Source organism: Bufo gargarizans, chromosome 8 (genome assembly GCF_014858855.1).
Source record: "Bufo gargarizans isolate SCDJY-AF-19 chromosome 8, ASM1485885v1, whole genome shotgun sequence".
Classification (NCBI taxonomy): Eukaryota; Metazoa; Chordata; class Amphibia; order Anura; family Bufonidae; genus Bufo; species Bufo gargarizans.
In genome coordinates, this window is record NC_058087.1 from 99,419,214 (window position 1) to 99,443,881 (window position 24,668).

A 24,668-nucleotide genomic window follows, 5' to 3' on the forward strand; every position below is an offset into this window, starting at 1 on the left:
CGTCCTACGTGCTTCTTGGGTACAGATCCAGAGGTCCCTTGAGGTCTCTGCGCAGCGCCAGAAACTCCAGGCTGATCGCAGACGAGCGCCCGCTCCTTCCTACCAGGTCGGAGACCGCGTATGGTTGTCCACCCGCAACCTCAACCTTCGAGTGCCCACTCCCAAGCTGGCGCCTCGCTTTGTTGGTCCCTTCCGAGTGCTTCGCAGGGTAAACCCGGTAGCCTATGCCCTTGCGCTTCCTCCTGGCATGCGGATCTCCAACGTGTTTCATGTCTCCCTGTTGAAGCCACTGGTGTGTAATCGTTTCACTTCCTCGATTCCTCGGCCTCGTCCGGTCCAAGTGGGCAATCGTGAGGAGTATGAGGTGAGCAATATCCTGGACTCACGCCTGGTCCGCGGCCGGGTGCAGTTTTTGGTCCATTGGCGTGGTTATGGTCCAGAGGAGCGTTCCTGGGTTCCCTCCGCAGATGTCCATGCTCCTGTCTTGCTCCGAGCCTTCCACGCACGCTTCCCTCAGAAACCGTTCCTTACTCCGCGGAGGAGGGGCCCTTGAGGGGGAGGTACTGTCATGGTCTTACCTCCTTGCTGTTCCCTTCGTTTGACATGTGCTGGCGGCCATCTTGGTTTCTGGGTTTTCTTGTAGCCTCCCACCCTGCGGCTCCTCCTTCCCACTGGGAGGAGCTGGATGCCTAGCTCATATATATAGGAGGTCTGTGGCTTCAGTTCCTTGCTTGGTCCTCCTGTGTTCACATGCTTCCAAGACTGCTGCTGCTTCTGGTTCCTGATCCTGGCCCCGTCTGACTACCCCGTTGGTTCCTGATCCCGGCTTCGTCTGACTACCCCGTTGGTTCCTGATCCTGGCTTCGTCTGACTACCCTTCTGGTTCCTGACCTCTGTCTCCGCAAGACCCTGCTTCGGTTTAGCCATCCGTTTGGACTTTGCTTACGGCTTGCTCTTCAATAAAACCTTATTTTCCACTTATCTCTTGTTGTACGTCTGGTTCATGGTTCCATGACAGGGCTGTATAACTACGGTAGTTGAAGTCACAATTTTTTATACATATTTTTCAGACACAGGGTACAATGCAACATAAGACTACTGACATTAATACTAGCATCAAGACTATCACCATACCTTTCTGGGTGAGGAAGGATTTCAATTTTTTTAACCATTCAAAGTACTCATCCCATGGGTCTGTTATCCCTGAGTTACATTTTAATTCCTCTGAGAGGTTAGTAAGCTTGTTTATTGCTTCAGTTACCTTCCCTTTGGGGCCAGTGTAATCTGGGATGTAGGTGCAGCAAGTTTCCCCAATCATTTTACAAACTCCCCAGTCTCAGCTAGGATCATATCTAGGGCCATCCTGTTCTGAAAAGCCACAGCAGAAGTAGCCTCTAACCATTCTGCAATTCCTTTTAGGGCATCACGGGTGTAGTTTACAAATCTTTGCTGATTATAATATATGTCGTTTATCCAGTTAACGTTCTTGTTGATTGTCACTATTGGGAGTAGGGATTCAAATCCAGCTGCCACCTGATCTCTGGCCTTAACCTCTTCCGGACACATGACGTACCGGTACGGCATGATGTCCCAATACTTAAGGACACATGACGTACCGGTACGTCATGTGTATTTCCGATCACCGCCGCCCGGCCGGCGGTGATCGGAGCAAGGTGCCTGCTCAAATCATTGAGCAGGCACCTTGGGTCAATGTGAGGGTGGTCCTGTGACCCCCCCGTGTCGGCGTTTGCCGCAAACCGCAGGTCAATTCAGACCTGTGGTTTGCTGCTTTTACTGTAGGTTGCGGCGGCGGGCGGCAGTGCGATCGGGTCCCCATGCGGCTGTAGGGGGGATCTGATAGCATGGAAGGCACGAGCCTGTGAGATCCAGACCCCTGGATCTCACAGGCAGGAAGCTGTATGAGTTAGGGTCCATTCACACGTCCGTGTGTGTTTTGCGGATCCACAAAGCCTCACAAAGTGACTTCAGAACTAAACTGGTCCTTAACTAAGGGTGATGGAAGGGAAGCAATTTGCGTTCTTTTTCCTATCTCCGCTCGTAGAGCTTGTTTCAATTGTAAGTAAAAAAAAAAAAAAAAACTCTAATCTTTATTTCCCGTTAGATATTCATTTTTAAGGTCTTGGTAGGTGATTATATCTCCCTTTTTCCATATCTGGCCCAGTTTGAAAATTCCATGTTTCCACCAGACTTTTTGTTCAATTAATTTTAATTCCCTTAAATGAGTATTATCCCATAGTAAGCTGTCTGAATGTATAACCCTTTTGAGACCACAGTTCCTTTACCCTATTCCAAGATTTAGTCCATAACTCAAATAAGGGTATTTTATTAACTTTTTGTGGTGACAAAATATCCACTTCTACTAATTATTTGTCCCTTTAGTTTTTATTAATCCCTGCTACCATACTCTTATAACTATGTGACTTGCTCCACATTATCATGTTTTTGATCTGTCCAGCAATAAAATAAAGTTCTAAATCCGGAACTGATAATCCACCCTCTTTCTCGTGAATATACAATATTTTATTCTCGTTTTTTTAACTCGCCATATCAAGTCCGTTATTAAAATTACTATTGTTTTAAAAATTCTCTTAGGGATTATTATCGGTGCATTTCAGAACATGTCAGTCAAAGAGGGTAATATACATATTTTCACCAGTGAAATGCGACCCGCCATCAAAATATGTATTTTGTTCCAAACTTTTATTTTATGCATCTCCTGTATTTTGGGGAGTACATTCAACTGTACATAATCCCTGGGATTAGGTGTTATCTGGATACCTAAATACTTAACCGGTTCCTGCATCTCTTTAATTTCCAGTAATCCTGGTGAAAAACCATTCAGAGGATTAATTTGGATGCAGGCCGATTTGGACCAGTTTTTATTCAGTCCAGCATAATTACTATAATCTTCAAATGCCTGAAAGATCTTCATAAGTGAGCCATGTGATCCTACAAACAGCATAATGTTGTCTGTATATAAATATTTTTTTTCCTCATTTCCTTATCTTGTCTAATCAAATCAGCTAAGGGTTCCATAACTATGGTGAATAGCAGAGGGGATAGGGGGCAACCCTGCCTAACCCACCTACCAATATGTATTTTATCTGAGTATTCGCCATTCAATATTACCCTTGCAGAGGCTTCGGTATATAGTAATTTAACCCAGTCTATAAAGTTATCTCTGAATCCCATTCTCATCAAAGTTGCAAATAGGAAGGGCCATTCTATTGTGTCAAAAGCTTTGGATGCATCTATAGTTACAATCATGCATTCACCACAGTTTGTGGGTTCCAACTGGGTACCCATAGAATATCTCATTATATTATCAGTTGTAGTTTTACCTGACATGAAGCCCAACTGATCCTCATGGATGATCCCAGGGACTATGTTCCCGAGTCTATTTGCTAGGATCCTTGCTAATATTTTATTGCTGTCTTAATTAATGAGATAGGACAGTATGAATCAGGAAGTGTTGAATCTTTTCCTGATTTTAAAATAAGTTTTATCAAAGCTTCTTTCGCAGAATCTGGGAGTTTTCCTAATTCCCTCAAGGCGGTCCACATTATGAGCAATTTCAGAATTAATAGTTCTTTATATCGGGCATAAATTTTGAATGCAATCCCATCTTTTCCTGGGGTCTTGTTTTTTAGTTATCTTTGACAATATTGCCTCCACTTCTACAGAGTCTATAGGAGCTTCTAGGCTTTCTCTTTTGTCAGCAGTTAACATAGTAATTGTAATTTTGCCTAAAAATTGTTGTAATTCCACCACACTCTTATTTATCTTACTACTTTATATATCTTCAAAGTATTCCTTAAGAAGATCTATTTTAGCCGTTTGTTTAGTAATTTCATAGCCAGAATTATCTATCAGACAGTGAATATATTTTTTTTTTTTTGTCTGGGTTGCCACCAAAGCAGCCAGCTTTTTACCAGGTAGGTGTGCATATATGTAATTATCCCTTACATAGTTCTCTTTCTGTTGTTCAGCCATTAGGAGCAGATCCGTTTCCAATTTGGCTGCTTTATCTATCCACTCTTTATAATTTTGTACTATCGATATATTTTTTTTTCTGATTTTCCCACCTCACTTTCTAAATCCATAATACTTTTCCTTATTCCCTTCCTATATATTGCTTTTTTTTTTGTGATAATCCCTCTTATAAAGGTCTTTTCGGCATCCCATACCATATTGTTTTCAGTTGACCCCTCATTTATCTCAAAACATTCCCTAATCTCTTTCAATATCTTATTATGAATACCCATTATATTAATCCATCCTATACTTATATTCATCCCTCTATTTTTTTTTTTTTTTTTTGTTTTTATATTTATAATATTTGAATTGTGATTCGAAATCCCTCGTCGTCCATACTTAACCTGTTCTATATCCTGTGCACCTTTATTATTAGTAAAAACTAAATCAATCCTTGATAAACTCCTATGTGTTTTAGAAAAACATGAATATCTTTTTAGCTTTGGGTACATTACCCTCCAGATATTGATCCAACCCAGTTCTGTTGTATTATCTCTTAGTTTTGACCCAGTGTTAGTTAATTGGGAATTATTTCATCTGTATCTGTCCGTTTGACCATCTATTGTTGAAGTCTCCCATAACTAAGAGTGGCTTATCTCCCGCCTTGAGCACAAACTAATTTATTTTTAAAAGAACATTTGATCTGAAAGGAGGCTGTATATATACATTTGCTATTATACATGATCTGCCTTCCAATATACAGTCCATAAGGACATATCGGCCTTCCTCATCTATAGCTGTTTTTACAATTTTAATATCTATATTTCGGTGAATTAATATGCTCACTCCTCTCACATATGATGAAAAAAAACGAATGAAAAGCATACTGTGCCCATGGCCTATTCAACCCTATTATCGTCTCGCCTGTCAGATGTGTTTCTTGTAAACAGACTATGGCGGGAAGAAACCTATGTATTGCATCGAAAACCGCCACTCTCTTTATTCCCCTACTCAATCCCCTAATATTCCATGAGATTAATCTCAAATAGTCTCATTGTGGCGGCTATCTCTTTCCTATCTAGAAGTATGAACCCGGGGGGGTGGGGGGTGGGGAGCACCAAGGGGGCCAGAGGAGGGAGGAGAGAAAGGAGCAAGAGAAAAAAAAAAAATATATATATATATATATATATATATATTCCCCCCCCCCCCTTGCTTCCCTCCCAGGAATGAACGCCACAACAGGTTGCAAAACCCTCCCTAACCCACCCTGCCTGAATGGCCCAGGATAACATCCAAACCTGTCTCTCTCTCTTGCATTGCTCCCTCCCGGCTAGGCCCAGCCCTATTTACGCCTCAAGTTTTTATCTTTTCTTTGATCCATTCTCCCGCTGCCCCTGCTGTATCAAAAAAACTGGTTTTATTCTCCCATTCGACTCTCAACTTAGCCGGAAACATCATTGAGTACTTTACATTATTTAAGCGCAACACTTTTTTTACATCAATAAATTGACTACTTTCTCTTACTGTTTCTTTTGCATAGTCAGAGAATAACATTATTATTGTACCTGCATATTCTAGCTTTCCATTATTTCTTGATCTGCGTATAACCTCCTCCTTGTCTTTGACCGATAAAACATTGATTATAAATGGTCGCAATCTTGTACCCGGGGGTGGGGGGGGGCAGTCTTGCCGACAGTCTGTGAACTCGCTCTATAAAATTTTTATGATCTGAGATATCCTGACCCAGTTGTTCCCTTAACCAAGTTTGTATAAAACCACAAGGGTCTCGTCCTTCCACACCCTCCGGAAACCCCAAACATCTCAAGTTGGACCTTCTGGACCTATTTTCCAAATCCAGTATTTTACTTTTAAGTTCTCTATTTTCCTCCTTTAAAACACTTTTTTCTTTAACTATTGTCTGCAGCAGGTCCTCAGCGTCAGATGTTCTCTTCTCTACTTCTACTAATCTATCTTTATATTTTTGTGGATCTATCCTGAGGAGTCCCACTGTTTCCTTAATGTTTCCAGTCTGGAGAGAGAGATCCTGTATTGCCAAGTTACATTTTTTTTAAAATATATCCTGCAGGCTTGGCACCTGCTCCTCCTGAGTAGAAGTAGTTCTCTCCACATCTTTTAACTGTTTGGTACCACTCCCCCCAGGCTGGAATTCATCAGCAGGTAGTCTTGCATTGACAAGGAGGTTCCCCCTCCTGAATTTGGAGTATATCATCCTCCTTCCTTCTAGGAGGACAAATCTGTCCACTTGTATTGATCAATAATTGTTGTTTCGATGTTTCTGCTCTCTTAAACATCAGAGAGATCGAGGTATTTAATTCTGGTTGAGCTCTCCCTTTTTTCCTACCCCCTGTCTAGACAAGTTTATTTTTATTTTTATTGTTTCCCCTTTTTCCCCTTTATTTCCTTCCCCTTTTCTTTCCCTTCCCTCCCTCTCCCTTTTTCCTCTTTCTTTTTTTCTTCTCTTTTCTTTCCCTTTTTTTCCCCTCCTCCCCCTTTTTTTCCCCCTTGTTTTCTTCCCCCTCCCTTCTCTTCTCTTTTCTTTCCCCTGCTTTTTCCTTCTCTTCCCATTCTTTTCCCTGACCCCTTTCCTCCCTTAGTTTACTATTGCTTATATAGCAAGAGTATAGTTAATCTGCTATTTACAATCATACGGTTAATAAATTAGTAAAAAACAATTCAGTGTTCATAAATAAGTTAATAGTTCATGCAGTAGTTATTCAGAAGCAGTTCGTCGGGAACGACTCAGCCTTAACTAATCACCAGATTGTAGGCCTGCAATACTGCCAAATCAAGCAATAGTTTGAAGAGTTCAATTGGTCCACAATTATATTAATAAGGGGGCAGGAAAAAATGCGTCTATGCATATAAAGGGGAATAAAAAACAAAAAAAGGTCCAGGATCTAACAATCCACCGGTCTTCTTAAGATAGCAACAAACAAGGTCGGCCTCAGAGGGGGGAAAGGAGGTGCCTCCAAAATTCTTATTTTCCAATTGCACAGATTAAAGAGGAATATTATCGTGTACTACATTGCCACTATAGGGCTCATTCACATGTTACATTGCATAAGGCTGAAAAAGCCGGCAGTCGTAAATGCGTTGTTCTCTCCACAAAACAAGATTTCAGTAATCATCTCCACATTAGCATTGCCTACCGCTAATCTAGTCTAGGGGTAGAGAAGTTTTTAGGGGGCTACCCTCCACAGAATCAGTTCCAGATTGTTTTAACAGTTCTCCACTTCCTTTGCCCCCCTCTTACCCCCCATGGTGCGTGGCATCAGCCGTCTCCCTCCAGCTCCGGGGTATAAGCGTAGCCTCCAATGTATATTTCAAGGCAAGGGGAGGGCTGCCAACCGTTCCCCTGCTGAACCTTGGGATCGTTCCATTGGCAACCTTGATTCCCCTCAATTATTTCCCCTTATACCACTTGCCTCCCCTTGGTAGATAGCCTGACCAAATGCGCAATTCCACTCCTACACTGCGCCAGAATCCATGAATCTCACCAAGAGGGGGACCTGGAGATAGGGGAGTAGGCAACTTTAAGACCTGAGTTGGAGCTCGACTGCTTGCCTTTTCACCGATAAGCAGACCGGTTGGATACATGGCAGTGGCAGCGACAGCAGTCCGTAGCAGGGTTTCATGGCAGAGTTTGCGGCAGGGGTTCACCGCAGGATTCGCAACAGAATTCACGGGAGAGTTCACATGCTGAAAACAGCTGATCGGCAAGCCCTCAGCTGAGGCGGCGTCTCACATGGGCTGGGAGCTCACTGCTCGAGAGGGAGGCGCGCGTCACCTGTGTGCGCCCGCACTCATGCTCCTTTCTTCTCATTTAACAATGCTCTCCATGTATCAACACAAAGAGTGCCACCTTTACACATCTCATAATGTTTCTCCAACCTGGGTAAGCATTTTACGAAGCGTTTACCTCTCTTGTCCGCCATGTATTGCTCCGGTGAGCAGCATTCCTTCAGGACACTTTCAACATTTCCCATAATTTCATATTTCCTGGAGCCATCTAGTCCGTAACCTGTGCTTGCACCCTGTGTTCCTGAACTACCTGAGTTCTTCTTGAAGTCAGACACTTAGTACACCTTTGGATCGGTTCTGACCGCCTCCTCCCCTTCTACTATCCGGACAGACGCCTCTGGCTGTACCGTGATGTAGGCAAATGAGGTAGGCTTCCTTATTTTGGTAGTTTATACATAGGTGCTCAAGGTCATAACGATGTCAGAACAACACATAAAACACAGTGTATTGAAATATCATCAATTACTGTCGGGTTCTTACTTGCGTGCCCTCAAAGTCTCCCCAACTGCTGCCGCACCCCTTCCTCAGACAGATGACAAGAGGCTACACCAGGGGACACAGTATAGTCAAGATTTCTCTGTTTTCTTTCCTCATATCACAGGTAGCGATTCCGGTGTCCATTGGTGCGCCCCTCCTATATCTGATCTCCGGGGGTACGGGAACAGGGGGTCCAACCTTCAAGCCCCACATTGAGTGCCAAATTGTTCTGGTTCTGATCAATGGTCAGGTAGGTTGATACACTGTTCCAAATTAGATAGATAGATACGTGCATGCTCGACAAGAGAAATAACACTGATAATCTATATAAGGTCAAAGCATAACTCTAATTTATTAGGTGGGGGCTTCACATTATATACACTCCATATAAGTGGAAGGAGTGGGCTCACATAATTTTTTTTTTTAGCAAGAAGGAATGTAAACAGGAAATACGTTTAAGACATATGTATGATAGACGTAGAGGAATTCCTGACAATTTCAAGTTTTTGCTGCAAATAGTTTCAATCATAGAATGCATACTGTGGGTTGTCTCTTGGACAGATACTATTTTGTAAGTGACAAGTAAGTGTCCATTATATTAATATATTCCATAACAGTAGAAGTAATTAACATTACAGACCTGCAGGTCAGTGGAAGTAGACTAAGCATTTTAACATAACAGAGATGTATTGTTAAGCTCTAGAGGAGGAGAGGGATAATAAGAGATAAGGGGGAAGTATCATATGGTAAAAAATATGATAGAGGAGACGGAGGAGTTGTCATAAGGACATGACAAAGAAATAGAATAGTAAATGATATAAGTAAATAGGAGAAACAAGCAATGTCCAGGTGGAGTTATGAGTAGAGTTGAGCGGACACCTGAATGTTCGGGTTCGAGAAGTTCGGCCGAACTTCCCAGAAATGTTTGGGTTCGGGATCCGAACCCGATCCGAACTTCGTCCCGAACCCGAACCCCATTGAAGTCAATGAGGACCCGAACTTTTCGGCACTAAAAAGGCTGTAAAACAGCCCAGGAAAGGGCTAGAGGGCTGCAAAAGGCAGCAACATGTAGGTAAATCCCCTGCAAACAAATGTGGATAGGGAAATGAAGTAAAATAAAAATAAAATAAATTAAAATTAACCAATATCAATTGGAGAGAGGTCCTATTGCAGAGAATCAGGCTTCATGTCAGCCACCACTGCAACAGTCCATTGGAATATATTTAGGCCCAGCACACAGGCAGAGGAGAGAGGTCCCGTAACAGAGAATCTGTCTTCATGTCAGCAGAGAATTAGTCTGCATGTCATAGCAGAGAATCAGGCTTCACGTCAGCCACCACTGCAACAGGCCATTGTCAGATATTTAGGCCCAGCACACAGGCAGAGGAGAGAGGTCCCGTAACAGAGAATCTGGCTTTATGTCAGCAGAGAATCAGTCTGCATGTCATAGCAGAGAATCAGGCTTCACGTCAGCCACCACTGCAACAGTCCATTGTCAGATATTTAGGCCCAGCACCCAGGCAGAGGAGAGAGGTCCCGTAACAGAGAATCTGGCTCAATGTCAGCAGAGAATCAGTCTACATGTCATAGCAGAGAATCAGGCTTCACGTCAGCCACCAGTGCAACAGTCCATTGTCATATATTTAGGCCCAGCACCCAGGCAGAGGAGAGAGGTCCCGTAACAGAGGATCTGGCTTCATGTCAGCAGAGAATCAGTCTGCATGTCATAGCAGAGAATCAGGCTTCACGTCAGCCACCACTGCAACAGTCCATTGGCATATATTTAGGCCCAGCACCCAGGCAGAGGAGAGAGGTCCCGTAACAGAGGATCTGGCTTCATGTCAGCAGAGAATCAGTCTGCATGTCATAGCAGAGAATCAGGCTTCACGTCAGCCACCACTGCAACAGTCCATTGGCATATATTTAGGCCCAGCACCCAGGCAGAGGAGAGAGGTCCCGTAACAGAGGATCTGGCTTCATGTCAGCAGAGAATCGGTCTGCATGTCATAGCAGAGAATCAGGCTTCACGTCAGCCACCACTGCAACAGTCCATTGTCAGATATTTAGGCCCAGGACCCAGGCAGAGGAGAGAGGTCCCGTAACAGAGAATCTGGCTTCATGTCAGCAGAGAATCAGTCTGCATGTCATAGCAGAGAATCAGGCTTCACGTCAGCCACCAGTGCAACAGTCCATTGTCATTTATTTAGGCCCAGCACCCAGACAGAGGAGAGAGGTCCCGTAACACAGGATCTGGCTTCATGTCAGCAGAGAATCAGTCTGCATGTCATAGCAGAGAATCAGGCTTCACGTCAGCCACCAGTGCAACAGTCCATTGTCATATATTTAGGCCCAGCACACAGGCAGAGGAGAGAGGTCCCGTAACAGAGAACCTGTCTTCATGTCAGCAGAGAATTAGTCTGCATGTCATAGCAGAGAATCAGGCTTCACGTCAGCCACCACTGCAACAGGCCATTGTCAGATATTTAGGCCCAGCACCCAGGCAGAGGAGAGAGGTCCCGTAACAGAGAATCTGGCTTCATGTCAGCAGAGAATCAGTCTGCATGTCATAGCAGAGAATCAGGCTTCACGTCAGCCACCACTGCAACAGTACATTGTCAGATATTTAGGCCCAGCACCCAGGCAGAGGAGAAAGGTCCCGTAACAGAGAATCTGGCTTCATGTCAGCAGAGAATCAGTCTGCATGTCATAGCAGAGAATCAGGCTTCACGTCAGCCACCACTGCAACAGTCCATTGGCATATATTTAGGCCCAGCACCCAGGCAGAGGAGAGAGGTCCCGTAAAAGAGGATCTGGCTTCATGTCAGCAGAGAATCAGTCTGCATGTCATAGCAGAGAATCAGGCTTCACGTCAGCCACCACTGCAACAGTCCATTGGCATATATTTAGGCCCAGCACCCAGGCAGAGGAGAGAGGTCCCGTAACAGAGGATCTGGCTTCATGTCAGCAGAGAATCAGTTTGCATGTCATAGCAGAGAATCAGGCTTCACGTCAGCCACCACTGCAACAGTCCATTGGCATATATTTAGGCCCAGCACACAGGCAGAGGAGAGAGGTCCCGTAACAGAGAATATGTCTTCATGTCAGCAGAGAATTAGTCTGCATGTCATAGCAGAGAATCAGGCTTCACGTCAGCCATCACTGCAACAGTCCATTGTCAGATATTTAGGCCCAACACCCAGGCAGAGGAGAGAGGTCCCGTAACAGAGAATCTGGCTTCATGTCAGCAGAGAATCAGTTTGCATGTCATAGCAGAGAATCAGGCTTCACGTCAGCCACCACTGCAACAGTCCATTGTCAGATATTTAGGCCCAGCACCCAGGCAGAGGAGAGAGGTCCCGTAACAGAGAATCTGGCTCAATGTCAGCAGAGAATCAGTCTACATGTCATAGCAGAGAATCAGGCTTCACGTCAGCCACCAGTGCAACAGTCCATTGTCATATATTTAGGCCCAGCACCCAGGCAGAGGAGAGAGGTCCCGTAACAGAGGATCTGGCTTCATGTCAGCAGAGAATCAGTCTGCATGTCATAGCAGAGAATCAGGCTTCACGTCAGCCACCACTGCAACAGTCCATTGGCATATATTTAGGCCCAGCACCCAGGCAGAGGAGAGAGGTCCCGTAACAGAGGATCTGGCTTCATGTCAGCAGAGAATCAGTCTGCATGTCATAGCAGAGAATCAGGCTTCACGTCAGCCACCACTGCAACAGTCCATTGGCATATATTTAGGCCCAGCACCCAGGCAGAGGAGAGAGGTCCCGTAACAGAGGATCTGGCTTCATGTCAGCAGAGAATCGGTCTGCATGTCATAGCAGAGAATCAGGCTTCACGTCAGCCACCACTGCAACAGTCCATTGTCAGATATTTAGGCCCAGGACCCAGGCAGAGGAGAGAGGTCCCGTAACAGAGAATCTGGCTTCATGTCAGCAGAGAATCAGTCTGCATGTCATAGCAGAGAATCAGGCTTCACGTCAGCCACCAGTGCAACAGTCCATTGTCATTTATTTAGGCCCAGCACCCAGACAGAGGAGAGAGGTCCCGTAACACAGGATCTGGCTTCATGTCAGCAGAGAATCAGTCTGCATGTCATAGCAGAGAATCAGGCTTCACGTCAGCCACCAGTGCAACAGTCCATTGTCATATATTTAGGCCCAGCACACAGGCAGAGGAGAGAGGTCCCGTAACAGAGAACCTGTCTTAATGTCAGCAGAGAATTAGTCTGCATGTCATAGCAGAGAATCAGGCTTCACGTCAGCCACCACTGCAACAGGCCATTGTCAGATATTTAGGCCCAGCACCCAGGCAGAGGAGAGAGGTCCCGTAACAGAGAATCTGGCTTCATGTCAGCAGAGAATCAGTCTGCATGTCATAGCAGAGAATCAGGCTTCACGTCAGCCACCACTGCAACAGTACATTGTCAGATATTTAGGCCCAGCACGCAGGCAGAGGAGAGAGGTCCCGTAACAGAGAATCTGGCTTCATGTCAGCAGAGAATCAGTCTGCATGTCATAGCAGAGAATCAGGCTTCACGTCAGCCACCACTGCAACAGTCCATTGGCATATATTTAGGCCCAGCACCCAGGCAGAGGAGAGAGGTCCCGTAAAAGAGGATCTGGCTTCATGTCAGCAGAGAATCAGTCTGCATGTCATAGCAGAGAATCAGGCTTCACGTCAGCCACCACTGCAACAGTCCATTGGCATATATTTAGGCCCAGCACCCAGGCAGAGGAGAGAGGTCCCGTAACAGAGGATCTGGCTTCATGTCAGCAGAGAATCAGTCTGCATGTCATAGCAGAGAATCAGGCTTCACGTCAGCCACCACTGCAACAGTCCATTGGCATATATTTAGGCCCAGCACACAGGCAGAGGAGAGAGGTCCCGTAACAGAGAATATGTCTTCATGTCAGCAGAGAATTAGTCTGCATGTCATAGCAGAGAATCAGGCTTCACGTCAGCCATCACTGCAACAGTCCATTGTCAGATATTTAGGCCCAACACCCAGGCAGAGGAGAGAGGTCCCGTAACAGAGAATCTGGCTTCAAGTCAGCAGAGAATCAGTCTGCATGTCATAGCAGAGAATCAGGCTTCACGTCAGCCACCACTGCAACAGGCCATTGTCAGATATTTAGGCCCAGCACCCAGGCAGAGGAGAGAGGTCCCGTAACAGAGAATCTGGCTTCATGTCAGCAGAGAATCAGTCTGCATGTCATAGCAGAGAATCAGGCTTCACGTCAGCCACCAGTGCAACAGTCCATTGTCATATATTTAGGCCCAGCACCCAGGCAGAGGAGAGAGGTCCCATAACAGAGGATGGCTTCATGTCAGCAGAGAATCAGTCTGCATGTCATAGCAGAGAATAAGGCTTCACGTCAGCCACCACTGCTACAGTCCATTGGCATATATTTAGGCCCAGCACCCAGGCAGAGGAGAGAGGTCCCGTAACAGAGGATCTGGCTTCATGTCAGCAGAGAATCAGTCTGCATGTCATAGCAGAGAATCAGGCTTCACGTCAGCCACCACTGCAACAGTCCATTGGCATATATTTAGGCCCAGCACCCAGGCAGAGGAGAGAGGTCCCGTAACAGAGGATCTGGCTTCATGTCAGCAGAGAATCAGTCTGCATGTCATAGCAGAGAATCAGGCTTCACGTCAGCCTCCACTGCAACAGTCTATTGGCATATATTTAGGCCCAGCACCCAGGCAGAGGAGAGAGGTCCCGTAACAGAGGATCTGGCTTCATGTCAGCAGAGAATCGGTCTGCATGTCATAGCAGAGAATCAGGCTTCACGTCAGCCACCACTGCAACAGTCCATTGTCAGATATTTAGGCCCAGGACCCAGGCAGAGGAGAGAGGTCCCGTAACAAAGAATCTGGCTTCATGTCAGCAGAGAATCAGTCTGCATGTCATAGCAGAGAATCAGGCTTCACGTCAGCCACCAGTGCAACAGTCCATTGTCATTTATTTAGGCCCAGCACCCAGACAGAGGAGAGAGGTCCCGTAACACAGGATCTGGCTTCATGTCAGCAGAGAATCAGTCTGCATGTCATAGCAGAGAATCAGGCTTCACGTCAGCCACCAGTGCAACAGTCCATTGTCATATATTTAGGCCCAGCACACAGGCAGAGGAGAGAGGTCCCGTAACAGAGAACCTGTCTTCATGTCAGCAGAGAATCGGTCTGCATGTCATAGCAGAGAATCAGGCTTCACGTCAGCCACCACTGCAACAGTCCATTGTCAGATATTTAGGCCCAGGACCCAGGCAGAGGAGAGAGGTCCCGTAACAGAGAATCTGGCTTCATGTCAGCAGAGAATCAGTCTGCATGTCATAGCAGAGAATCAGGTTTCACGTCAGCCACCAGTGCAACAGTCCATTGTCATTTATTTAGGCCCAGCACCCAGACAGAGGAGAGAGGTCCCGTAACACAGGATCTGGCTTCATGTCAGCAGAGAATCAGTCTGCATGTCATAGCAGAGAATCAGGCTTCACGTCAGCCACCAGTGCAACAGTCCATTGTCATATATTTAGGCCCAGCACACAGGCAGAGGAGAGAGGGTTCCGTAACAGAGAATCTGGCTTCATGTCAGCAGAGAATCAGTCTGCATGTCATAGCAGAGAATCAGGCTTCACGTCAGCCACCACTGCAACAGTACATTGTCAGATATTTAGGCCCAGCACCCAGGCAGAGGAGAGAGGTCCCGTAACAGAGAATCTGGCTTCATGTCAGCAGAGAATCAGTCTGCATGTCATAGCAGAGAATCAGGCTTCACGTCAGCCACCACTGCAACAGTCCATTGGCATATATTTAGGCCCAGCACCCAGGCAGAGGAGAGAGGTCCCGTAAAAGAGGATCTGGCTTCATGTCAGCAGAGAATCAGTCTGCATGTCATAGCAGAGAATCAGGCTTCACGTCAGCCACCACTGCAACAGTCCATTGTCATATATTTAGGCCCAGCACCCAGGCAGAGGAGAGAGGTCCCGTAACAGAGGATCTGGCTTCATGTCAGCAGAGAATCAGTCTGCATGTCATAGCAGAGAATCAGGCTTCACGTCAGCCACCACTGCAACAGTCCATTGGTATATATTTAGGCCCAGCACCCAGGCAGAGGAGAGAGGTCCCGTAACAGAGGATCTGGCTTCATGTCAGCAGAGAATCAGTCTGCATGTCATAGCAGAGAATCAGGCTTCACGTCAGCCACCACTGCAACAGTCCATTGGCATATATTTAGGCCCAGCACCCAGGCAGAGGAGAGAGGTCCTGTAACAAAGGATCTGGCTTCATGTCAGCAGAGAATCAGTCTGCATGTCATAGCAGAGAATCAGGCTTCACGTCAGCCACCACTGCAACAGTCCATTGTCAGATATTTAGGCCCAGCACACAGGCAGAGGAGAGAGGTCCCGTAACAGAGAATCTGTCTTCATGTCAGCAGAGAATTAGTCTGCATGTCATAGCAGAGAATCAGGCTTCACGTCAGCCACCACTGCAACAGTCCATTTTCAGATATTTAGGCCCAGAACCCAGGCAGAGGAGAGAGGTCCCGTAACAGAGAATCTGGCTTCATGTCAGCAGAGAATCAGTCTGCATGTCATAGCAGAGAATCAGGCTTCACGTCAGCCACCAGTGCAACAGTCCATTGTCATATATTTAGGCCCAGCACCCAGGCAGAGGAGAGAGGTCCCGTAACAGACAATCTGGCTTCATGTCAGCAGAGAATCAGTCTGCATGTCATAGCACGGAATCAGGCTTCATGTCAGCCACCACTGCAACAGTGCATTGTCAGATATTTAGGCCCAGCACCCAGGCAGAGGAGAGAGGTCCCGTAACAGAGAATCTGGCTTCATGTCAGCAGAGAATTAGTCTGCATGTCATAGCAGAGAATCAGGCTTCACGTCACCCAACATTGGAACAGTCCATTGGCATATATTTAGGCCCCGGCAACCAGACAGAGGAGAGGTTCATTCAACTTTGGGTAGCCTCGCAATATAATGGTAAAATGAAAATAAAAATAGGATTGAATGAGGAAGTGCACTGGAGTACAATAATATATGGTTAAGGGGAGGTAGTTAATGTCTAAACTGGACAAGGGACGGACGGGTCCTGTGGGATCCATGCCTGGTTCATTTTTATGAACGTCAGCTTGTCCACATTGGCTGTAGACAGGCGGCTGCGTTTGTCTGTAATGACGCCCCCTGCCGTGCTAGATACACGTTCAGACAAAACTCTGGCCGCCGGGCAGGCCAGCACCTCCAAGGCATAAAAGGCTAGTTCTGGCCACGTGGACAATTTAGAGACCCAGAAGTTGAATGGGTCCTAACCATCAATCAGTACGTGGAGGGGTGTGCACACGTACTTTTCCACCATGTTAAATGTTGACTCCTGCTAACACGTTCCGTATCAGGTGGTGGTGCAGTTAGCTGTGGCGTGTTGACAAAACTTTCCCACATCTCTGCCATGCTAACCCTGCCCTCAGAGGAGCTGGCCGTGACACAGCTGCCTTGGCGACCTCTTGCTCCTCCTCTGCCTTGGCCTTGGGCTTCCACTTGTTCCCCTGTGACATTTGGGAATGCTCTCAATAGCGCGTCTACCAACGTGCGCTTGTACTCGCGCATCTTCCTATCACGCTCCAGTGCAGGAAGTAAGGTGGGCACATTGTCTTTGTACCGTGGATCCAGCAGGGTGGCAACCCAGTAGTCCGCACACGTTAAAATGTGGGCAACTCTGCAGTCGTTGCGCAGGCACTGCAGCATGTAGTCGCTCATGTGTGCCAGGCTGCCCAGGGGTAAGGACAAGCTGTCCTCTGTGGGAGGCGTATCGTCATCGTCCTGCCTTTCCCCCCAGCCACGCACCAGTGATGGGCCCGAGCTGCGTTGGGTGCCACCCCGCTGTGACCATGCTTCATCCTCATCCTCCTCCACCTCCTCCTCATCCTCGTCCTCCTCCAGTAGTGGGCCCTGGCTGGCCACATTTGTACCTGGCCTCTGCTGTTGCAAAAAACCTCCCTCTGAGTCACTTCGAAGAGACTGGCCTGAAAGTGCTAAAAATGACTCCTTCTCCTCCTCCTGGGCCACCTCCTCTTACATCATCGCCCTAAGTGCTTTCTCAAGGAGACATAGAAGTGGTATTGTAACGCTGATAACGGCGTCATCGCCACTGGCCATGTTGGTGGAGTACTCGAAACAGCGCAACAGGGCACACAGGTCTCGCATGGAGGCCCAGTCATTGGTGGTGAAGTGGTGCTGTTCCGCAGTGCGACTGACCCGTGCGTGCTGCAGCTGAAACTCCACTATGGCCTGCTGCTGCTCGCACAGTCTGTCCAGCATGTGCAAGGTGGAGTTCCACCTGGTGGGCACGTCACATATGAGGCGGTGAGCGGGAAGGCCGAAGTTACGCTGTAGCGCAGACAGGCGAGCAGCGACAGGATGTGAACGTCGGAAGTGCGAACAGACGGCCCGCACTTTATGCAGCAGCTCTGACATGTCGGGGTAGTTGTGAATGAACTTCTGCACCACCAAATTCAGCACATGCGCCAGGCATGGGATGTGCATCAAACCGGCTAGTCCCAGAGCTGCAACGAGATTTCGCCCATTATCGCACACCACCAGGCCGGGCTTGAGGCTCACCGGCAGCAACCACTCGTCGGTCTGTTGTTCTATACCACGCCACAACTCCTGTGCGGTGTGGGGCCTGTCCCCCAAACATATGAGTTTCAGAATGGCCTGCTGACGTTTACCCCGGGCTGTGCTGAAGTTGGTGGTGAAGGTGTGTGGCTGACTGGATGAGCAGGTGGAAGAAGAGGAGGAGGAAGCCGAGAAGGAGGAGGTGGCAACAGGAGGCAAAGAATGTTGCCCTGCGATCCTTGGCGGCGGAAGGACGTGCGCCAAACAGCTCTCCGCCTGGGGCCCAGCTGCCACTACATTTACCCAGTGTGCAGTTAGGGAGATATAGCGTCCTTGGCCGTGCTTACTGGTCCACGTATCTGTGGTTAGGTGGACCTTGCTACAGATGGCGTTGCACAGTGCACACTTGATTTGTTTGGATACTTGGTTGTGCAGAGAAGTACGGCTCTCTTGGAGAAGTAGTGGCAGGCTGGGAACAACATACTGTGAGACAGCAAGCGACATGAGCTGTTTGAAGCTGTCTGTGTCCACCAGCCTAAATGACAGCATTTCATAGGCCAGTAGTTTAGAAATGCTGGCATTCAGGGCCAGGGATCGAGGGTGGCTAGGTGGGAATTTATGCTTTCTCTCAAATGTTTGTGAGATGGAGAGCTTAACACTGCCGTGTGACATGGTTGAGATGCTTGGTGACGGAGGTGGTGGTGGTGTTGGTGGTACATCCCCTGTTTGCTGGGCGGCAGGTGCCAATGTTCCTCCAGAGGCGGAGGAAGAGGCCGAGGCGGCAGCAGCAGAAGAGGCCGAGGCGGCAGCAGCAGCAGCAGAGGTAGCAGTGGGAGCCTGAGTGACTTCCTTGTTTTTAAGGTGTTTACTCCACTGCAGTTCATGCTTTGCATGCAGGTGCCTGGTCATGCAGGTTGTGCTAAGGTTCAGAACGTTAATGCCTCGCTTCAGGCTCTGATGGCACAGCGTGCAAACCACTCGGGTCTTGTCGTCAGCACATTGTTTGAAGAAGTGCCATGCCAGGGAACTCCTTGAAGCTGCCTTTGGGGTGCTCGGTCCCAGATGGTGGCGGTCAGTAGCAGGCGGAGTCTCTTGGCAGCGGGTGTTCTGCTTTTGCCCACTGCTCCCTCTTTTGCTACGCTGTTGGCTCAGTCTCACCACTGCCTCTTCCTCCGAACTGTGAAAGTCAGTGGCACGACCTTCATTCCATGTGGGGTCTAGGACCTCATCGTCCCCTGCATTGTCTTCCACCCAGTCTTGATCCCTGACCTCCTGTTCAGTCTGCACAGTGCAGAAAGACGCAGCAGTTGGCACCTGTGTTTCGTCATCATCAGAGACTTGCTGAGGTGGTATTCCCATGTCCTCATCATCAGGAAACATAAGTGGTTGTACGTCAGTGCATTCTATGTCTTCCACCGCTGGGGAAGGGCTAGGTGGATGCCCTTGGGAAACCCTGCCAGCAGAGTCTTCAAACAGCATAAGAGACTGCTGCATAACTTGAGGCTCAGACAGTTTCCCTGATATGCATGGGGGTGATGTGACAGACTGATGGGCTTGGTTTTCAGGCGCCATCTGTGCGCTTTCTGCAGAAGACTGGGTGGGAGATAATGTGAACGTGCTGGATCCACTGTCGGCCACCCAATTGACTAATGCCTGTACCTGCTCAGGCCTTACCATCCTTAGAACGGCATTGGGCCCCACCATATATCGCTGTAAATTCTGGCGGCTACTGGGACCTGAGGTAGTTGGTACACTAGGACGTGTGGATGTGGCAGAACGGCCACGTCCTCTCCCAGCACCAGAGGGTCCACTAACACCACCACGACCATGTCCACGTCCACGTCCCTTACTAGATGTTTTCCTCATTGCTATCGTTCACCACAACAACAAAAATATTATTTGGCCCAATGTATTGTATTCAAATTCAGCTGAATATAATTTGGAGGCCTAGTATTTAGGCGCTGGGTGACAGGTATAGGTTTACTGACAGAATTAGACTTGGAAATGCACAGTAGCGTGTGTGTGAAGTTATTCAGAATGACCCTATCAGCACCTTGATTCTGATATACCCTTTTAGGGATGTATTTAAAGTAGGCCTGATACAGCAGAAACCACTAAATTATGAAATTGCTAAATTGGGAATTGTATTTCAACCCAGAACAAAAACTGTGCTTTGACGGACACTAAATAACTTGCCCAGCCACAACAGTAACGACAGATTTAGCAGGATTTAAATTTGAGGCCTAGTATTTAGGCGCTGGGTGACAGGTATAGGTTTACTGACAGAATTAGACTGGGATATGCACAGTAGCGTGTGTGTGAAGTTATTCAGGATGACCCTATCAGCACCTTGATTCTGATATACCCTTTTAGGGATGTATTTAAAGTAGGCCTGATACAGCAGAAACCACTAAATTATGAAATTGCTAAATTGGGAATTGTATTTCAACCCAGAACAAAAACTGTGCTTTGACGGACACTAAATAACTTGCCCAGCCACAACAGTACAGCAGTAACGACAGATTTAGCAGGATATAAATTTGAGGCCTAGTATTTAGGCGCTGGGTGACAGGTATAGGTTTACTGACAGAATTAGACTTGGAAATGCACATGTAGCGTGTGTGTGAAGTTATTCAGAATGACCCTATGTGCACCTTGAATCTGATATACCCTTTTAGGGATAGATTTCAAATAGCTCTGATACAGCAGAAACCACTAAATTAGGAAATTGCTAAATTGGGAATTGTATTTCAACCCAGAACAAAAAATGTGCTTTGACGGACACTAAATAACTTGCCCAGCCACAACAGTACAGCAGTAACGACAGATTTAGCAGGATATAAATTTGAGGCCTAGTATTTAGGCGCTGGGTGACAGGTATAGGTTTACTGACAGAATTAGACTTGGAAATGCACAGTAGCGTGTGTGTGAAGTTATTCAGAATGACCCCATGTGCACCTTGAATCTGATATACCCTTTTAGGGATAGATTTCAAATAGCTCTGATACAGCAGAAACCAATAAATTAGGAAATTGCTAAATTGGGAATTGTATTTCAACCCAGAACAAAAAATGTGCTTTGACGGACACTAAATAACTTGCCCAGCCACAACAGTACAGCAGTAACGACAGATTTAGCTGTATATAAATTTGAGGCCTAATATTTAGGCGCTGGGTGACAGGTAAAGATTTACTGACAGAATTAGACTTGGAAATGCACAGTAGCGTGTGTGTGAAGTTATTCAGAATGACCCTATGTGACCTTGAATCTGATATACCCTTTTAGGGATAAATTTAAAGTAGGCCTGATACAGCAGAAACCACTAAATTAGGAAATTGCTAAATTGGGAATTGTATTTCAACCCAGAACAAAAAATGTGCTTTGACGGACACTAAATAACTTGCCCAGCCACAACAGTACAGCAGTAACGACAGAATTAGCTGGATATAAATTTGAGGCCTAGTATTTAGGCGCTGGGTGACAGGTATAGATTTACTGACAGAATTAGACTTGGAAATGCACAGTAGCATGTGTGTGAAGTTATTCAGAATGACCCTATGTGCACCTTGAATCTGATATACCCTTTTAGGGAAAAATTTATAGTAGGCCTGATACAGCAGAAACCACTAAATTAGGAAATTGCTAAATTGGGAATTGTATTTCAACCCAGAACAAAAAATGTGCTTTGACGGACACTAAATAACTTGCCCAGCCACAACAGTACAGCAGTAACGACAGATTTAGCTGAATATAAATTTGAGGCCTAGTATTTAGGCGCTGGGTGACAGGTATAGATTTACTGACAGAATTAGACTTGGAAATGCACAGTAGCGTGTGTGTGAAGTTATTCAGAATGACCCTATGTGCACCTTGAATATTATATACCCTTTTAGGTATAGATTTCAAATAGCTCTGATACAGCAGAAAACACTAAATTAGGAAATTGCTAAATTGGGAATTGTATTTCAACCCAGAACAAAAACTGTGCTTTGACGGACACTAAATAACTTGACCAGCCACACCAGTAACAACAGATTTAGCTGGATATAAACTTGAGGCCTAGTATTTAGGCGCTGGGTGACAGGTATACGTTTACTGACAGAATTAGACTGGGATATGGCCAAAAAATAACCACACTATTGATGGTTCAATGCACTTGGTGTGACAGCTTGACCAACCACACTACTGAGGGTTAACAGCACTTTGTGACAGGCGCAGCTTGCCCCTGACGTAGTGTATGGCCAAAAAATAAACAGACTATTGCTGGTTAAATGCACTTGGTGTGACAGCTTGACCAACCACACTACTGAGGGTTAAATGCACTTGGTGACAGGCGCAGCTTGCTTTTGATGTAGTATATAGCCAAAAAATAAACAGACTATTGCTGGTTAAATGCACTTGGTGACAGGCTCAGCTTGCCCCTGATGTAGTATATGGCCAAAAAATAAACAGACTATTGCCGGTTAAATGCACTTGGTGTGACAGCTTCACCCTGATGTAGGATTTAGCCAAAAAACAACCACACCATTGAGGGTTAAATGCACTTGGTGACAGGCTCAGCTTGCCCCTGATTTAGTATATGGCCAAAAAATAAACAGACTATTGCTGGTTAAATGCACTTGGTGTGACAGCTTCACACTGATGTAGGAATTAGCCTAAAAACAACCACACCATTAAAGGTTAAATGCACTTGGTCGCAGCTTGTGCTGGCGCACCACAAGACACAAAATGGCCGCCGATCACCCCAGAAAAAAGTGACTGACAAACGGTCTGGGCAGCCTAAAAACAGTGAGCAATTGAGTATCAGCAGCTCAATGATCCACAGCTGCAGATCGATCAATTAATCAAGTCTTTTGGAGGAGTTAATCTGCCTAATCTCGCCCTACTGTCGCAGCCGCAACCTCTCCCTATGCTGATCAGAGCAGAGTGACGGGCGGCGCTATGTGACTCCAGCTTAAATAGAGGCTGGGTCACTTGCTGCTCTGGCCAATCACAGCCATGCCATAAGTAGGCATGGCTGTGATGGCCTCTTGGGGCAAGTAGTATGACGCTTGTTGATTGGCTGCTTTGCAGCCTTTCAAAAAGCGCCAAGAAAGCGACGAACACCGAACCCGAACCCAGACTTTTACGAAAATGTCCGGGTTCGGGTCCGTATCACGGACACCCCAAAATATAAAAACTATACAGTTCGGGTTCGCTCATCCCTAGTTATGAGGAGAGGAGGAATATAGACCAGGCCATCGGCCTAGAACAGGGAGAGTCAAGTGTCATTCAGAGGCCAAGAAATCCTTTTAGGAGTCAGGGCGTCGTTCCTCCTCTAGACACACTGATGTTGAGGAGTGGTTGCTTGTTCCCAAGGTTTAACAGGGGCCTGGACTACACTGGTCTGTATACAAATGGCAGTTCATTATCCCTTGTTTACCTTCTCACTTATGCAATGTGCACTTTATATACCGGTATAGTGAGATTCTCTCATGCAGGTAGCCTGGGAGTGTTTGGTATTATCTGCAATTATTTTTTGACAAAGTTTATGTAGTCCTTGTTTTTTGTACTGCGTCTGTATAGCCACATATACATGTATTTTATTATATTTGGTAATTGCACAATAAACTCTTTTTCTACATTAGTAGCTGTTGCGGAGCTTGAAGATATACCCTCAATATCTTCACTTAAATCCCCTTGTAGCTGAAGAAACAGGTCAATATTCAAGAGACAATTTCCCCAGTGACTGGACGACACACAGTTTGGGAGTCAACTGACTTTACTAGGCATGTGCACCTGCTTTCAAACCTCCAACAGGCTCATTTACATACAATACATAGATTACTATGGTACAAGGAGAGGTGGGGTCAGACAATATCAGGGGCTGATGGGAGGTTGAGGGGGGGGGGGAAGAGGTACAGACAAGAAAGACATTCGATAAGTGGCGATGTTTGCCACAATGCTCCCCCAGAACCAAGCCGGCATACACAGTCTGATCCCAACGGATCGGCTTGGGGATGTCCGGAGGAGCGCTCACAGATCACTTTTCAAGTTCAGTTTGTCTGGATAACCCGTCGGCGTTGCCATTTTGCTTCCCAGGGCGGTAGTGGATGGTAAAGTCAAAAGGCTGCAGCGCCAAACTCCAGCGCAGCAGCCTGGCATTGTCTCCTGACACCCTGTTCAGCCACACCAGCGGGTTGTGATCTGTGAATAAGGAAAAGGGTTGTCCATACAAATACGGCTGCAGCTTTTTAAGGGCCCACACCACGGCCAGGCATTCTTTTTCTATGGCGGCGTAGCTTACTTCCCGGGGTAAAAGTTTTCTGCTTAAGTAAGCCACTGGATGCTCGCCGCCATCTTCTCCGACTTGGCTCAGTACTGCCCCCAATCCAAACATAGAAGCGTCTGTGTGGACAAGAAAGCGTTTAGTTGGATCAGGGGCGGCAAGTACAGGTGCATTCACAAGAGCCGTTTTTAGTTGCTGGAATGCCTGCTCACACTCTGGGGTCCAGACTACTATCTTAGGAAGATTCTTGCGGGTCAAATCGGTGAGGGGTTTGGCCAGGGTACTGTAGTTGGGTACAAATTTACGGTAGTATCCTGCGGTACCTAGGAATGCCAGTACTTGAGTTTTGGTCCGAGGGGTTGGCCATTTGGCTACAGCCTCTACCTTAGCCGGTTCAGGTTTTTGTTGGCCACTCCCTACCCGGTGTCCTAGGTATTGGACTTCTGCCATCCCTATATGGCACTTACTGG

General features: G+C 46.7%; 1 protein-coding gene across 9 annotated transcripts in view; it reads left to right on the top strand.

Moving 5' to 3' along the window:
- GULP1 (GULP PTB domain containing engulfment adaptor 1) overlaps positions 1 to 24,668 on the top strand; it is a 1,095,073-nt gene that overhangs the window by 1,015,770 nt on the left and 54,635 nt on the right. For 8 of the 9 annotated variants that reach the window (XR_006391011.1, XM_044302630.1, XM_044302636.1 and 5 more), the window contains one exon: positions 8,420 to 8,545. The exons of the other annotated variant lie outside the window; for it this stretch is intronic. Coding sequence is in view for 7 of the 8 variants with exons in the window: in XM_044302630.1 (XP_044158565.1) it covers positions 8,420 to 8,545 (126 nt within the window). In the remaining variant the exon portion in view is untranslated. The remainder of the gene's footprint in view (positions 1 to 8,419; positions 8,546 to 24,668) is intronic. 9 annotated transcript variants of the gene reach the window in all.